A 16,708-nucleotide genomic window follows, 5' to 3' on the forward strand; every position below is an offset into this window, starting at 1 on the left:
CTTCTTTAGAGGCTGCCGCTCCTCTCTTGGATAACTCATATCAATGCGTGCTAACCGTTATTCCACACAGTAGTCAGTGTGAAGATTGTCATATCAGATAATTGCTATGGTTGATCTCTGGTCGTGGTAGTGTTGGGTTCTGGGATACATGAGAACTACCTGTATGAGTCATGCAACTGTCTGCTTCAGCTAGTGAGTTCCTTGTCTGCGGTGGATAGTATGTTTACCTGGAGTTTACCTGGAGAAGGTTTCGGGGGTCAAGGATGGGGTACAAACTGTAAATCCCTGCGCATAGTTCCTGTAAGGAAAGTCACCTTTCTCACAGCTGAAATGTGGCTGAGGCCGTAGCCGCGGCTCGGCCATCCCCAGGGTGCCTTTTGGCAGGAAACGGAGTGCCTAAGGCATTTAGTGTGTTAGGGAAGTGTAACTACTATGTTAAGCTAATGATTATCTCTATCTTAGCCTAAATATATGTAGTAGTAATGTACAATACAGTACTTGTGAAGGCTTAGTGACTAAACTATAGTCTAGAAATTTAATTGTTTATACAGAATTGGCACCTGTCTCAGGCATTGTCCTTCCCCTTACATTTCCCCAACTGGGGGTGACTATAACGGTTCTGGGGAATCACGAAGTTCCCCACAACAACAACATCAGCATCAACAACACCTTCAGCATCAACAATATCTTCAGCATCAACAACAAGAACTTCACCATCAACAACACGATAACATCTGTGGAAATTTACATTTATCTGGATGTACATAATGTACACACTAGTAAATGGTAACAAAGATAATTGCTATTTATCAGTGTTACTTAGAAAAGTAGGAATTTGAGACAACTAGGTCGCAAAAAATGTCCCCCTTCGATACCTACAACTGTCATATCCACAAGTTGCTCTAGACCTATTAATTACAAATGAAATATGCAAAACCAGGAATTCTGGTAATATATAAATTTGAGGACTGTATATTAAAATTAATAAATGATTATATATACACACATTTACATAACAGAAGGAGAATATATCTTAATATCACTCACCAATTTGACTGATATCTCAAAGTTATGCAGGAATGCACATCCACCAATTTCGGCTCCTATTTGAGAGGTGTCAGCCCAATTTTAACCTCTAGAGCACGAAAATTCTTCCCATTATTCCCTAACGTTTGTGTCCAATTCAAACAACAATGGCGACCCTCTTCTGCGCAGGCGCAGCTTCTTCCCATTTTTTATAACATAAATTTTATTAAATACAGTATGGTCATCTATTTACATATAACTACTGTATTTCTGGAAAATATATACAATATTTTCCACACTGCTGCCGTGTGGAGTTCGTTGCTAAACGACTCAAATTACGCATTTGGCAATGGTGGAGGACCTGGGTACATATAGGATTTGGCATCCACACGGCGACATATTACACCAGATTTAATCACCCTTTTTACACTTTGTCGTCCTTGTGGAATCCAGAAAGTTTCCCTAATACAATTTTAGGTATCTTGTACCCCACCATGCATTACATTTTTATGGGCATTTAGAACAATCAAATTTGTTAGATGATGAGTTTTGGGCAGTAAGATAGGGTGTTTAGCATAATCACCCAATTCAGCATTTTGTAACCTACCTCTGCACCTAATTACATTGTTCTCTAAATACAGCCCCAATTTCTCTATTATGGAACCTTTCACAATTTTTCTTTCCATCATCAATTTAATCTCATTTCCATAGATTTCTTCCTGTACCCTCTTTATCCAATATTCAAGAGGATGTGAAAACTTATATGAGATATTCATCTTGTTCAGAAATTTAAACACCAACTTAGTTACATTGATTAGTTTGGGTAAAGAAGAATACCTATTTATGTCAATGGCTAAGGGAGGACAAACTATTGGAGCAGTGGTCACAGTAATTTCAACACGAGCAATATACGCCTTTTGTACAGGCCAATTAGCTTTATTTACCAACCAGCTCGGTCCTTTAAACCATGATACAGCATTTACAAATTTAGCATAAGGTAAACCTCGAAACAAGAAATCAGCTGGATTCTCCTTACCAAGTATATGATTAAATGTTAACATATGCTGACCCAAACTATTATACTTCTCTTGCATCTGATTAATTTCAGTGACTCTGTTTTGTACGTAAAAATTTTTACTGTTTCCATTACGAATTCATTGTAAGGATACCTCATTATCAGACCAAATTACAGTGTCACTTATATTTATCTCCTGCAACTTATTTCTTATATAATTAGCTAATTTGACACCTACATAAATGGCTGTTAATTCCAACTGAGGTAAGGTACATGATTTAATTGGAGACACTTTAGCCTTAGACATAACAAGAGAAATAACACTATTACATTGAAGGCAAGCAACTGCTCCATATGCCAATTTTGAAGCATCACGAAAAATGTGGAGTACATTTTTCCCAATTGGATTGGCCACCTGGCGTGGGAACTCCAACATTGGAATATTTTCATAATCACCAGTTAATTCATCCCACCTGTTAATGAATTCCTCAGGTAGAATTTCATCGCAAGCACATTTAAGTTTCCATGCTTCCTGTATTAATAATTTCCCTCTTATAGTAAGGGGTGACACTAAACCTAGTGGATGAAAACATTTGGAAACTTCAGCAAGCAAAACTCTCTTAGTTAATTTATTGGGCATACTGTAATTATTAGGTTTTAACATTAACAAATCTCTCTCAGTATCCCAAGTTAAACGCAATACTTTACTACATTTTGGCACTTCATCTCCAGGGTAATATTTACTTATTTTGTCCTTTAATTTGGACGAATTACTATTCCATTCCCTCAGAGGCATATTTGAGCTTTGCATTATTTTATTAGCCCCTCCATAAGTCATTAACAGTTCCTCTTCAGTTGACGTCACACCCAGGAAATTGTGCACATAAAATTGTTTGCTCATTACTTTACTCAATGGACTTCCTATACGTTTAAGGTGTGCATTTATCGTCGCTTGAAGTAGGAACGGACTGGATGTAGCACCAAATAATACGCTCCTAAAGCGAAAGGTTTTCAGAGGGCTAGTGGGTCACTAGGATTCTCAGGCCATAAGAAGCGGGTACAATCCCGGTCAGCCTCTTGTAAACCCACTCTTAGGAAAGCTTTACTTATGTCAGCCGTAAAGGCATAATTCTTCACCCTGAAATTTAATAAGATATCTCCTAATTTTTCCGTCAACGACGGACCTGTCATCTAACAGTCATTTAAACTAGGTACATTTTTGTTACTCCTGACACTACAATTAAACACAATTATCAGAGGAGTGGTCTTAGAATCCTTCTTCACTCCGTGATGTGGCAAATAGTGACCATAAATTTTGGCTTGCTCAATAGGTACCTCTTCCATAAATTTATTAATTAACTGCTCAGCAATTATATCATTATAGGCAGTTAACAATTCTGGTGTCTTACTCAGTTCGCGGAGCTGAGCCTTTAACTGTCCATATACCATTCTGTAATTAGTGAGCAATTCTGGATGGTTCAGTCTCCACGGAAGCCGTACCCAGTATCGTCAAGTTTCAAATTTTACATCTCTCAGGTACTGTTCCTGAGTAAAAGAATCGTCTGGACTTTCTTCATTTACATTTATTCCAATGCTGCCTAATTCCCACAATTTATGCACTGGCTCAACACCATCCTCTATGGAAGAATTATACTGGGGCACGATTTCATGAGTAAGACACACAGTTATGGTATTTGTAGTTTCCTCTAGTTGAATTATTATTATGAGGAATCCTACCATACATTACATGGCCTCCAGCAGTCTTTAAAAGGGTGACACCACATTTCTTTACCATACCCATTACAAAGGAGGCATAATAGTCACTACCTATAAAAATATTTATTGGGTCTTTCTGTAGCTTACTAAGTCCTATTGTATATATTTTCTCTGGAGGTCTATCTACAATTACTGCATTAAGACGTTTTTTCTCATTGCCCAACCTGACAGTTACATAAACAGTGTCATACAATTGAGCTCTTTTATCCGAGAGAAAAACAGATAATTTTAAAATCGTGGGATCTCCCATCTGTACTGTCATACCATCAAGACATTTACGTTTTATAAAAGTACGCTGGGATCCCAGGTCCCATTTACATTTTTTGATTTATGCCTTTTATCATCAATTTTTACCTGTAACACAGGTAAGGCTACTTCAGCAAAACCATCATTATTAACATTAGCAGCAATTTTTACATTAGCCACTGTTGTGTCAGGATTGTCAACATAATCATTATTATCAACATTATCATATAGACCTTTACACATGACTATATGGTGTCTTCCTTTTTGACATTGATAACAGTTGTTTAATTTGGCATGACAATCCTTTACATTGTGATTACCTAAACACCTGATACATCTGTCAAGTTCTTCCAATCTTTCAACTTTATCATTCCATGAATTGTATGCATTGCAATTCTTAGAAAAATGAGTACCCTTGCAGAAAAGACAATCTCTCTTTTCTCTGACTGGTTTTTTATTAACTGGGCTACTCTTAGGAGGGTACTTATTCTTCTTACCTTGTGGAGAATCATTATTTCTGATTCCTGCTACTTGATATGTACCTATGCAACTATTTCTAGGAAATGAATTTTGATTATTAACATTGGGATAATTTTTTCCCTTGTGAAACTTGACAGATACCTCAGAGTTATTATGTGTTGCATCTTTAAAATGAGTTAGTTGGCTAGTCTGCAACTGCAAAATTAATTCTTTTAGACCTAGTCTTATTTCTTCCAGTCCAAAATAATCCTTGTGATATTTGTTCGAGAATCATTCAAGTGTTTTACAGCTTAATTTATTGTGTACCATGGCACTCAATAACCAGTCTGATTCCTTCAGATTATATTCATTACCTAAAGTTTTGAGAGTGCTCTCCAGTTTAATTCTAAACTGCTGCAAACTTTTGTAAGTGTGATCTGGAGATTTTAAATTAACAATGATATTCACTAGATCCAACCTACTTTGTTCTATATTACCATAAGTGACTTTCAATAAGTCAACTGCTTCTTTGTAAGAGTCATCTACATTGGGAAAGGCTTGTATGAGTATGTGAGCATCTCCTCTTACCTGTTCTTTGAGGTAAAATAATTTAGTTACACAGGCTAGGTCACTCCTATCATGTACAGCTGCTTTAAAAATTGACCAAAATTCCTCCCAATTTTCTCCAGGATTAAATACAGGTAAACATAATTCTGGGAGTTTTGACAAAGACATCTTATTTGTTGGAGCAGACTGATTAACTGCCTGGTTTACACATTTTAATTTATTCAAGGCCTGACTTTTACTGATTAATCATGAGATCTACTTCAGCCTCATGTACACAGTTTACTAACAAATCTCCTTCATATTTTTTGTAATATAATTTGTAAGAATCATATCTATTCCCCAAAGCATCTAAATACAATTTTAAATCATCAGTATTCATAGTTTCTTGATTCATTAATTCCAAACATTTATTGTATGTTTTTGTTACATGACCCTTTCTAGCTTGCAGTGATGCTTTTTTTGCTCTATATTCCATATGTTTGTCTTCTAAATTAATTTCCTCATTTTCAGCTATGATGCAATGTATTAAATTCAACTTAATTAATAACACTGATTATGTACTTAATTATGCACTTTATAAAGGTAAATAGTGCAACTTACCTTTGAATAAATCCTAGCTACACTTGAGCTTTGCAATTACATGTAAAAAAATTATAATATAAAATTTAAATGTACATTAATACAAACCTTTAGCCAGACTTGGCTCATCAAAATTAATATTATACAAATTAATATAAATCCTTGCCAGAATTTGGCATAGCAAAGTTAATATTATACACAATATAATCTTTAGCCAGAATTGTCTAATCAAATTAATATTGTAATAATTATAATCCACTACACATTAAGTAAATTTGTGAACTTAACATTCACCTCCTGACATTTCACATATAATTACTAAGTAATTAACTAATTAATGACTTCACTAATTACCTCCGGTTCAAGAAGGACCAACGGGCAAATTAAATGTGGAAAATTGCATTTATCTGGATGTACATAATGTACACACCAGTAAATGGTAACAAAGATAATTACTATTTATCAGTTAGACAAGTAGGAATTTGGGAGACCTAGGTCACAAAAAATGTCCCCATTCGATACCTACAACTGTCATATCCACAAGTTGCTCTGGACCTATTAATTACAAATGAAATATGCATCAAAAGGAATTCTGGTAAATATATAAATTTGTGGACTGTATATTAAAATTAATAAATGATTATATATTCACACATTTACATAACAGAAGGAGAATATATCTTAGTATCACCCACTAATTTGACTGGAGATTAAGGTGTATCATACTCAAAAACCTCACTCTAACCAAATTTATGAAAATAATACTGGCCAGAATTATAACACAAATCTAGATAGCTAATCTGAGGTTCCTGGAGCTGTCTTGTCCAGTCGTCTGATATCTCAAGTTATGCAGGAATGCACATCCAACAATATCGGCTCCTATTTAAGAGGTGTCAGCCCAATTTTAACCTCTAGAGCACGAAAATTCTTCCCATTATTCCCTAACATTTTTGTCCAGTTCAAACAACAATGGCGAGCCTCTTCTGCGCAGGCGCAGCTTCTTCCCATTTTTTATAACATAAATTTTATTAAATACAGTATGGCCATCTATTTACATATAACTACTGTATTTCTGGAAAATATATACAGTATTTTCCACGACATCATCACTAATAGAGAAATTATATGAATTTAGAAAAGTGTTCATCATATTTATGGTATACTAGATGTGTTCATCATACCTGAGGTATACAAGGATGTGTTCATCATACCTGATGTGTATACTAGGTTGTGTTCATCATACATGAGGTATGCCAGGTTGTGTTCATCATACTTGAGGTATGAAAGGATGTGGTCATCATACCTGATGTATACAGGGATGTGTTCATCATACCTGAGGTATAGTAAAATGTGTTCATCATACGTGGTGTGTACTAGGTTGTGTTCATCATACCTGAGGCAGAAGATCATTATCAATGAGCAACACCTCGGCATCTTGCAACACTTGAAACATCATACCTGAGGCAGAAGATCATTATCAATGAGCAACACCTCGGCATCTTGCAACACTTGAAACATCATACCTGAGGCAGAAGATCATTATCAATGAGCAACACCTCGGCATCTTGCAACACTTGAAACATCATACCTGAGGCAGAAGATCATTATCAATGAGCAACACCTCGGCATCTTGCAACACTTGAAAGTCGTCTTCGGTCAGATCTTCTCCACTAATAAAATCAGCAGTTTCTGTTGAAAAGATTTTTTCTCTAGACTCAAAAATAATTTTTTGAGTCAAAATAATATAATTATTTTAAGAAGCACTAAAGAAATACACAAAAGTCACTAAAATTAATAAGGTTAGTTATCCAGCTCTTCAAGGAAAGTGATATGTCTTATTGTTATTAAAGGAGCTATTATCTAAAACTGTAGCAGTGCTGTAGCAGTGCTGTAGCAGTGCTGTAGCAGTGCTGTAGCAGTGCTGTAGCAGTGCTGTAGCAGTACTGTAGCAGTGCTGTAGCAGTGCTGTAGCAGTGCTGTAGCAGTGCTGTAGCAGTGCTGTAGCAGTGCTGTAGCAGTGCTGTAGCAGTGCTGTAGCAGTACTGTAGCAGTGCTGTAGCAGTACTGTAGCAGTGCTGTAGCAGTGCTGTAGCAGTGCTGTAGCAGTACTGTAGCAGTGCTGTAGCAGTGCTGTAGCAGTGCTGTAGCAGTGCTGTAGCAGTACTGTAGCAGTGCTGTAGCAGTGCTGTAGCAGTACTGTAGCAGTGCTGTAGCAGTGCTGTAGCAGTGCTGTAGCAGTACTGTAGCAGTGCTGTAGCAGTGCTGTAGCAGTACTGTAGCAGTGCTGTAGCAGTGCTGTAGCAGTGCTGTAGCAGTGCTGTAGCAGTACTGTAGCAGTGCTGTAGCAGTGTTGTAACAGTACTGTAGCAGTGTTGTAACAAAGTACTGTAGTAGTGCTATAACAGAGTACTGTAGCAGTGTTGTAACAGTACTGTAGCAGTGCTGTAGCATTGCTGTAGCTGTGCTGTAGCAGTGCTGTAGCAGTGCTGTAGCAGTGCTGTAGCAGTGCTGTTAGTCTCTGAACCAGTTTTCATAACTGGTCATTATTTACACGACCATTGACTAATGAGAGTTCAGCACATATTTAATGACAATTATAAGTAATTATCAAATAAAGATAGGTAAACTTGATATAGAACTGTACACACACACACACACACACACACACACACACACACACACACACACACACACACACACACACACACACACACACACACACACACACTCGTGGAGGAGTCACGCGGTTTGAGCTCGTGTTTTGGTGATAATTTCTGACTGTGCCATAAGGAATAGAGTGTGGGATATAGGCGTGTGCACGCATGAGTGCATATAATCACTTAAGCCCCGAAAAAAGGAAATATAAGTGATCACAGAAAAGAAAACAAAGGATATAGTTGCTGAGTGTTTAGTAGGGGCCGTTGGAAGGGTGAACGGTTGTGTCAGGCCTAAATAGTGTTGCCATAATAACGCAGTGGGGAATTTTGAAGAATAAGTGCGACTCAAGACCAGGGAGATAAGAGCTATGTATAGATGTGTCAGTAAATACAGTGAGTGAGTGAAAAAATTAGAAGAGCTAGAGAATATAGTGCATACAGGAAGGTAGTGGAAAAATTACCGAGAAGCATCAAACTTCTTCAACCTCTGGGACAGGACAGACCTGCAACGTTACTCCACTGCCAGCCGCAAGTGATATTCACCTAGTTTGAGTTGCATGGGGTCAATAGTACCTGTCTCTAGCTGGAATTGGGGGTCACTCTCCTCGAGCTATCAGAATTAGAATAAGCAGCATTTACTGGCATTTAATAGAATTTAGAGGTAGCGGCATATAGGCGAAGCCTAGTGTATTAATTTTTGAACGTAATTTTAAACGCATAAGAGTACAGTGGGAACCAAGAGATCGGGTACATATACAATACATATGTAGTACATACGTGGGAAATAAGTACTGTTTACATAAACATATGCACGCACACTTGGGGAGAACAGCACTGTTGTTAGGCACTTGAATAGCTGTAACAGACACACACACACACACACACACACACACACACACACACACACACACACACACACACACACACACATAAACACACACACACATATACAGACACACACACACACACATATATAGACACACACACACACATATACAGGATTTTACACCTTCCTGTGAAGTGACCCTATAACCCTTCCTTTCCCCCCCATCTCTCTCCCTCTCCTCTCCTCTTTCTTCCTCTCTCTTCCTCTCTCTTCCCCTCTCTCTCTCTCTCTCTCTCTCTCTCTCTCTCTCTCTCTCTCTCTTTCTCTCTCTCTCTCTCTCACTCTCTCTCTTTCTCTCTCTCTCTCTCTCTCTCTCTCTCTCTCTCTCTCTCTCTCTCTCTCTCTCTCTCTCTCTCTTTCTCTTTCTCTCTCCCCCTTTCTCTCATCCTCTCTCTCATCCTCTCTCTCATCCTCTCTCTCTTCCTCTCTCTTCCTTTCACTTTCTCTCTCTCTCCCTCTCTCTCTTCCTCTCTTACTCTCTCTTTTCCTCTTCTCTCTCTCTCTTCCCTTTACACTCCCCCCTCTCTCTTACCTTTTCCCTCTTTCACTTTCTCCCCCTTTTTCCCTTCTTTTCCCCTCCTTCTAGGCTCCCCTTCTCTCTCTCCCTATCTCTCACTCTCTCCCCCTTTTTCTTTTTCTCTTTCTCTTTTTCATAAAAAAAATGGTTGGGACTCGCAGGAATCAGGGATCGGATGACAATGGTACTGGTAGGGAGGAATGGATGGAGGAACAGTGGAAAAGGATAGAGCAAGAATGGGAGAGAAAATTAGGAGAGCTTTCTGAAAAAATGGAGAAAGAGCTCTCTGTGAAATGGGAAAAGAGGTTGGAGAAGGAGACGAAGAATTGGGTGTCACAAGTCGAAACTGCAGTAGCCAGGGTAAAGGTCCTAGAATTTGAGGTAAACAGGCTGAAGCAAGTCTCAGGGGTAGTGACCAGAGAAGACACACCATACGATGATGAGAGGCTGAACAGGAAGGAAGGAGATATGAATTATGCTAAGGTCATATCAGCCTGCAAAGAAGGGCCGGTGAGTGGAAGGGAAGAGCAGATGGGTGCAGATGGAGAGGGAGATAGGTCGAATGCTGAGGCACAACCATGCTACCAAGAGCCACTGGAAGAATCAAGGGAGAAAATGACCACATACAGACAGGAACCAGAGTCACAGAGGAAGAGGCAATGGGAGGAGGAAAGGGCAAAATCAGTGATTATCCACGGGCTTCGGGAGAGAGAGGAAAGGACACACACTGAAAGACGGCAGGAAGAAAGAAAGGAGATTGAGAAAATCATCACAGAAATAGGGGGAGAAGACATGGATGAGATTGTAAATTTTCAGAGAATAGGGGGGTACTTGAAGGGGAGAAACTGACTTATCAAGCTGATTCTCAGGACAGAAACAGTGCGGAACAGGATCCTCCAAGAGAAACCACGGTTGAAAAGTTCGGAAGAGTACAAGAAGGTGTTCCTAGACAGAGACAGAACACAAACAGAGAGAAAGCAGCTGAGGGAGAGGACAAAAAAGCGAAAGGAGCTAGGAAAGGAGACAAGGATGGAACCAGCAGAGGTCAGTCAGAGCAGAACAGAGCAGCAAGGGCAAGCACACACACAACTATCCTCAGAACCCCACAACCTATCATACCATCCCAACACACAATACAATCCATACCCACAGCTTCCACCCAAACCCCAACTATAGAATCCCACAGTAAGCTACCAGGTCTCCCACCCCCACAGGCCTCCCAAACCACAGTGTTAGAAAGGAAACTGAAGGTATGGTACACAAACGCTGATGGAATAACAAACAAGTGGGAGGAGTGGCACGAAAGAGTCAAAGAGGCATCACCAGACATCATAGCGATCACAGAAACCAAGCTTACAGGTATGATAACAGATGCCATCTTTCCAGCGGGATACCAGATCCTGAGAAAAGACAGAAGGAACAGGGGGGGTGGAGGAGTGGCATTGCTGATCAAACACCGATGGAATTTTGATGAGCTGGAGAGAGGAGACAGCGGAGAAGAAAGTGATTACATAGCGGGAACGCTTCATTCTGGTGGTCCCAAGGTGATAATTGCAGTGATGTATAACCCACCACAGAACAGCAGGAGGCCAAGGCAAGAGTATGACGAGAGCAATAGAGCGATGGTTGACACACTGGCTGCAGTGGCGAGAAGAGCTCATGCATGCAGGGCAAAGCTCCTGATCATGGGTGACTTTAACCACAAGGAGATCGAATGGGAGAACTTGGAGCCACATGGGGGCCAAGATACATGGAGGGCTAAGATGATGGAGGTGGTACTGGAAAATTTCATGTACCAACACGTAAGGGACACTACAAGATAGAGAGGAGAGGATGAACCAGCAAGACTGGACTTAGTATTCACCTTGAGTAGTGCAGATATTGAGGACATCACATATGGAAGACCCCTTGGGGCCAGCGATCATGTGGTTTTGAGCTTCGAATACACAGTAGAGCTACAAGTGGAGGGAGAAGCAGGAAGGCAAGGACAAATGAAACCAAACTACAGGAAAGGGGACTACACAGGAATGAGGAACTTCCTGAATGAGGTTCAGTGGGACAGAGAACTGGCAGGGAAGCCAGTTAATGAGATGATGGAATATGTAGCAACAATGTGCAAGGAGGCTGAGGAGAGGTTTGTACCCAAGGGTAACAGGAATAATGAAAAAGCCAGGATGAGCCCATGGTTCACCCAAAGATGCAAGGAGGCAAAAACCAAGTGTGCTAGGGAATGGAAGAAATATAGAAGGCAAAGGACCCAGGAGAATAAGGAGAGCAGTCGTAGAGCCAGAAACGAATATGCACAGATAAGAAGGGAGGCCCAACGTCAATATGAAAACGACATAGCAGCAAAAGCCAAATCTGACCCGAAGCTGTTATACAGCCACATCAGGAAGAAAACAACCGTTAAGGACCAGGTAATCAGGCTAAGGAAGGAAGGAGGAGAGACAACAAGAAATGACCGTGAAGTATGTGAGGAACTCAACAAGAGATTCAAAGAAGTGTTCACAGAGGAGACAGAAGGGGCTCCAGAAAGACGGAGAGGTGGGGTACACCACCATGTGCTGGACACAGTACACACAACCGAGGAAGAAGTGAAGAGGCTTCTGAGTGAGCTAGATACCTGAAAGGCAATGGGGCCAGATAACATCTCTCCATGGGTCCTGAGAGAGGGAGCAGAGGCGCTATGTGTACCCCTAACAACAATATTCAATACATCTATCGAAACAGGGAGATTGCCTGAGGCATGGAAGACAGCAAATGTGGTCCCAATCTTTAAAAAAGGAGACAGACATGAAGCACTAAACTACAGACCAGTGTCACTGACATGTATAGCATGCAAAATCATGGAAAAGATTGTCAGGAGAAGAATGGTGGAACATCTAGAAAGGAATGATCTCATCACCAGCAGCCAACATGGTTTCAGAGATGGGAAATCCTGTGTCACAAACCTACTGGAGTTCTATGACATGGTGACAGCAGTAAGACAAGAGAGAGAGGGGTGGGTGGATTGCATTTTCTTGGACTGCAAGAAGGCTTTTGACACAGTACCACACAAGAGATTAGTGCAAAAACTGGAGGACCAAGCAGGGATAACAGGGAAGGCACTGCAATGGATCAGGGAATACTTGTCAGGAAGACAGCAGCGAGTAATGGTACGTGGCGAGGTGTCAGAGTGGGCACCTGTGACCAGCGGGGTCCCACAGGGGTCAGTCCTAGGACCAGAGCTGTTTCTGGTATTTGTGAACGATATGACGGAAGGAATAAATTCCGAGGTGTCCCTGTTTGCAGATGACGTGAAGTTGATGAGAAGAATTCATTCGATCGAAGACCAGGCAGAACTACAAAGGGATCTGGACAGGCTGCAGACCTGGTCCAGCAACTGGCTCCTGGAGTTCAATCCCACCAAGTGCAAAGTCATGAGGATTGGGGGAGGGCAAAGAAGACCGCAGACGGAGTACAGTCTAAGGGGCCAGAGACTACAAACATCACTCAAGGAAAAAGATCTTGGGGTGAGTATAACACAAGGCACATCTCCTGAAGCGCACATCAACCAAATAACTGCCGCAGCATATGGGCGCCTGGCAAACCTCAGAACAGCATTCCGACATCTTAATAAGGAGTCGTTCAGGACCCTGTACACCGTGTACGTTAGGCCCATATTAGAGTATGCGGCACCAGTTTGGAACCCACACCTAGCCAAGCATGTAAAGAAACTAGAGAAAGTGCAAAGGTTTGCAACAAGACTAGTCCCAGGGTTAAGAGGTATGTCCTATGATGAGAGGTTAAGGGAAATCAACCTGACGACACTGGAGGACAGGAGAGATAGGGGGGACATGATAACGACTTACAAAATACTGAGAGGAATTGACAAGGTGGACAAAGACAGGATGTTCCAGAGACTGGACACAGCAACACGGGGACACAGTTGGAAGCTGAAGACACAGATGAATCAAAGGGATGTTAGGAAGTATTTCTTCAGCCACAGAGTAGTCAGGAAGTGGAATAGTTTGGGAAGCGATGTAGTGGAGGCAGGATCCATACATAGCTTTAAGCAGAGGTACGATAAAGCTCATGGTTCAGGGAGAGTGACCTAGTAGTGACCAGTGAAGAGGCGGGGCCAGGAGCTTGGACTCGACCCCTGCAACCTCAACTAGGTGAGTACAACTAGGTGAGTACATATATACACACACACACACACACACACACACACACACACACACACACACACAACTAGATCATTACAAAAAAATGAGAACCCAGAGGGGAGGTGGAAGACTCAGGGAAACAGGGAAAGATGGGCCTGAAAAGGAAGAATGAATGGACGAGCTATTGAGAAAGATGGAACAAGAGTGGAAAACCAAACTAGGTGAGCTTATTGCAAAAATGGAGAAGAGAATGGAGGCAGGGAACAGGAAGTGCGAGCAGGAAGCTGGAGCTGTAGATGCCAGGATACAGAGCCTGGCACATATGAAAATGCTGAAGAAGGGACATGACATCAGGAGCAGGAACACCATCTAACGAAGGACCTGAAGGAAAGGAACTAAGCCCTATGTTGAGGCCCTATCAGGTCACCAGGAAATGTCATGGAATGAAAGTAGCATGCTGCTGGACACAGGGATAGCAGTAAGTGGGAGGGGTGTAGGTGGAGAAGGTGATAGGCCCCCTGAAGATGTGCAATCCAGCCACCGGGTGATCCAAGAAATAAGGGGAACAATGGCAATATTTAAATGGAACCCAAAGATGCAGAAGGAAAGGCAATGGGAAGAGGAGAGGGAGAGGTCAGTTTTTATTCATGGGCTTCAGGAGACTGAAAGTAGGACATACGATGAAAAACAGCATAGAGAGAAAAAAGAGATTCAAAATATTATCAAAGAAACGGGAGAGAAGGACATGACCGAGCTGTTAAATTTTCAGAGAATATGGGGATACTCGAGGGATAGAAATCGGTCAGTTGAATTGATTTTTAAGCCAAAAATGGTGCCAGACAAGATCCTGCAGCAGACATCAAGGCTAAAGGAATCAGCATCATACCAGAGGGATACCTAGATCGCGACAGAACGAGAACAGAACAAGAGAAACTGAGAGAACATAAAGACAAAAGGGGTAAGAAAGAGAGACAAGGCTAGTGTCAGTATGAGACATCCAGAGTCTAGAGGAGCAGCAAGTGCATCCACCACACAGAACCCAGCAACCAAACATTATAATGAAACAAACCACACTCCACCTTCACAGCCTCCACCTTACCAGGTCTGTATTCCCCCAGTCCCACAGAATACAGTGTTGGAGAGGAAACTGAAGGTATGGTACACCACCGCTGATGGATTAACAAATAAGAGGGAGGAGTGGCATAAAAGAATCACAGAGGCATCACCAGACATCACAGCTATCATGAAAACCAAGCTTGCAGGAATGATAGCAGATGCCATTTTCCAACTGTATATATGAGATCCTGAGGAAAGATAGGAGGAATAGAGGAAGTGGAGGATATGTACTGCTCATCAAAAGGTAGTGCAGTTTCGAAGAGTTGGAAAGAGGAGGCGAGGGATTACATAATAGGAACACTTCAGCCTGGAGGTCCCAAGGTGGTGACTGAAGTGATGTATAACCAGCCACAGAATAGAGAAAGGCCAAGACAAGAATATGAGGATAGTAACAGAGTAATGATTGACAAACTGGCTGAGGTGGCCGGAAAGGCCCTAACGGGCAGCAAAACTACTAGTGGTGCGTGATTTCAATCACAAGGAAACTGACTGGGAAAACCTGGAGCCACACAGGGGTCCAGAATCGTGGAGGGCTGAGATGATGGAGGTGGTACTGGAAAACCTCATGCATCAACACGTTAGAGACACTACTAAAGAGGAGAAGAACAAGCAAAACTTGACCCAGTACTCACCTCGAGTAGTTCAGACAATGAGGACATCAGAGCTAGTGATTACATGGTCCTGAGCTTCGAATACATAGTAGAATTACAAGTGGAGAGGGAAGCCGGTAGAACAGGATGGGAAAAAACAAACTGCAAAAGAGGGGACTACACAGGAAAGATAACTTGTGGGAAAAATCAGTAAATGAAATGATGGAATATGTGACAACAAAATGCAAGGAAGCAGAGGAGAGTTTGGTACACAAGAGCAACAGAAATAATGGGAAGGCCAGGACGAGCTCTTGGTTCACCCAGAGATGTAGAGAGGCCAAAACTAAGCGTGCTACAGAATGAAAAAAGTACAGAAGGCGAAGGACTCAGGAAAATAAGGAGATTAGTCAGAAAGTCAGAAACGAATATGCACAGATCATGAGGGAGGCACAGCGCCAATACGAAAATGATACAGCAGAGTAAGCCATATCTGATTTCTAGCTGCTGTACAATCGCATCAGTAGGAAAAAAACAGTCAGGCTGAGGAAGGAAGGTGGGGAAACCAAAAGAAATGATCGAGAAGTATGTGAAGAGCTTAACATGAGATTTAAAGAAGTATTTACAGAGGACACAGAAAGGACTCTAGAAAGCTGGAGTGTTGGGGTACACCAACAAGAGCTGGACACAATACATATAACAGAAGAGTAGGTGAAGTGGCTGCTAAGTGAACTAGGTACCTAAAAGGAGATGGGATCGGACATCTCTCCATGGGCCCCAAGAGAGGGAGCAGAGGCCCTGTGTATACCACTAACAACAATCTTCAACACATCTATCGAAACATGGCAAATGTAGCAAATGTAGTCCCAGCTTTTAAGAAAAGAGACAGACACGCAGTATTTAGCTAGAGACCAGTGTCCCCGACACATATAGACTGCAAAGTTATTACGAAGATTATCAAAAGAGTGGTGGAGCACCTACAGTGAAAAGAGCTTTTTCACGACAAGGGAAGAGAATGGAATTTTGTGTCACAAACCTACTGGAGTTTTACGACAAGGTGACGGCATTAAGATAAGAGAGAGAGAGAGAGAGAGAGAGAGTGGGTTGTGTAGATTTGATTTTCTTGGAC

General features: G+C 41.4%; 1 protein-coding gene across 4 annotated transcripts in view; it reads right to left on the reverse strand.

The window, feature by feature from the left end:
• LOC128694511 (glyoxylate/hydroxypyruvate reductase A-like) overlaps positions 1-16,708 on the reverse strand; it is a 451,562-nt gene that overhangs the window by 326,008 nt on the left and 108,846 nt on the right. For 3 of the 4 annotated variants that reach the window (XM_070098029.1, XM_070098027.1, XM_070098028.1), the window contains exon 2: positions 7,257-7,357. In XM_070098029.1, the coding sequence (XP_069954130.1) occupies positions 7,257-7,357 (101 nt within the window). Of the gene's footprint in view, positions 1-7,061; positions 7,137-7,256; positions 7,358-16,708 lie in introns of those variants that run through there. The other variant, XM_070098030.1, reaches the window with a different exon arrangement.

The sequence above is a fragment of the Cherax quadricarinatus genome, chromosome 60, assembly GCF_038502225.1.
Source record: "Cherax quadricarinatus isolate ZL_2023a chromosome 60, ASM3850222v1, whole genome shotgun sequence".
NCBI lineage: Eukaryota > Metazoa > Arthropoda > Malacostraca > Decapoda > Parastacidae > Cherax > Cherax quadricarinatus.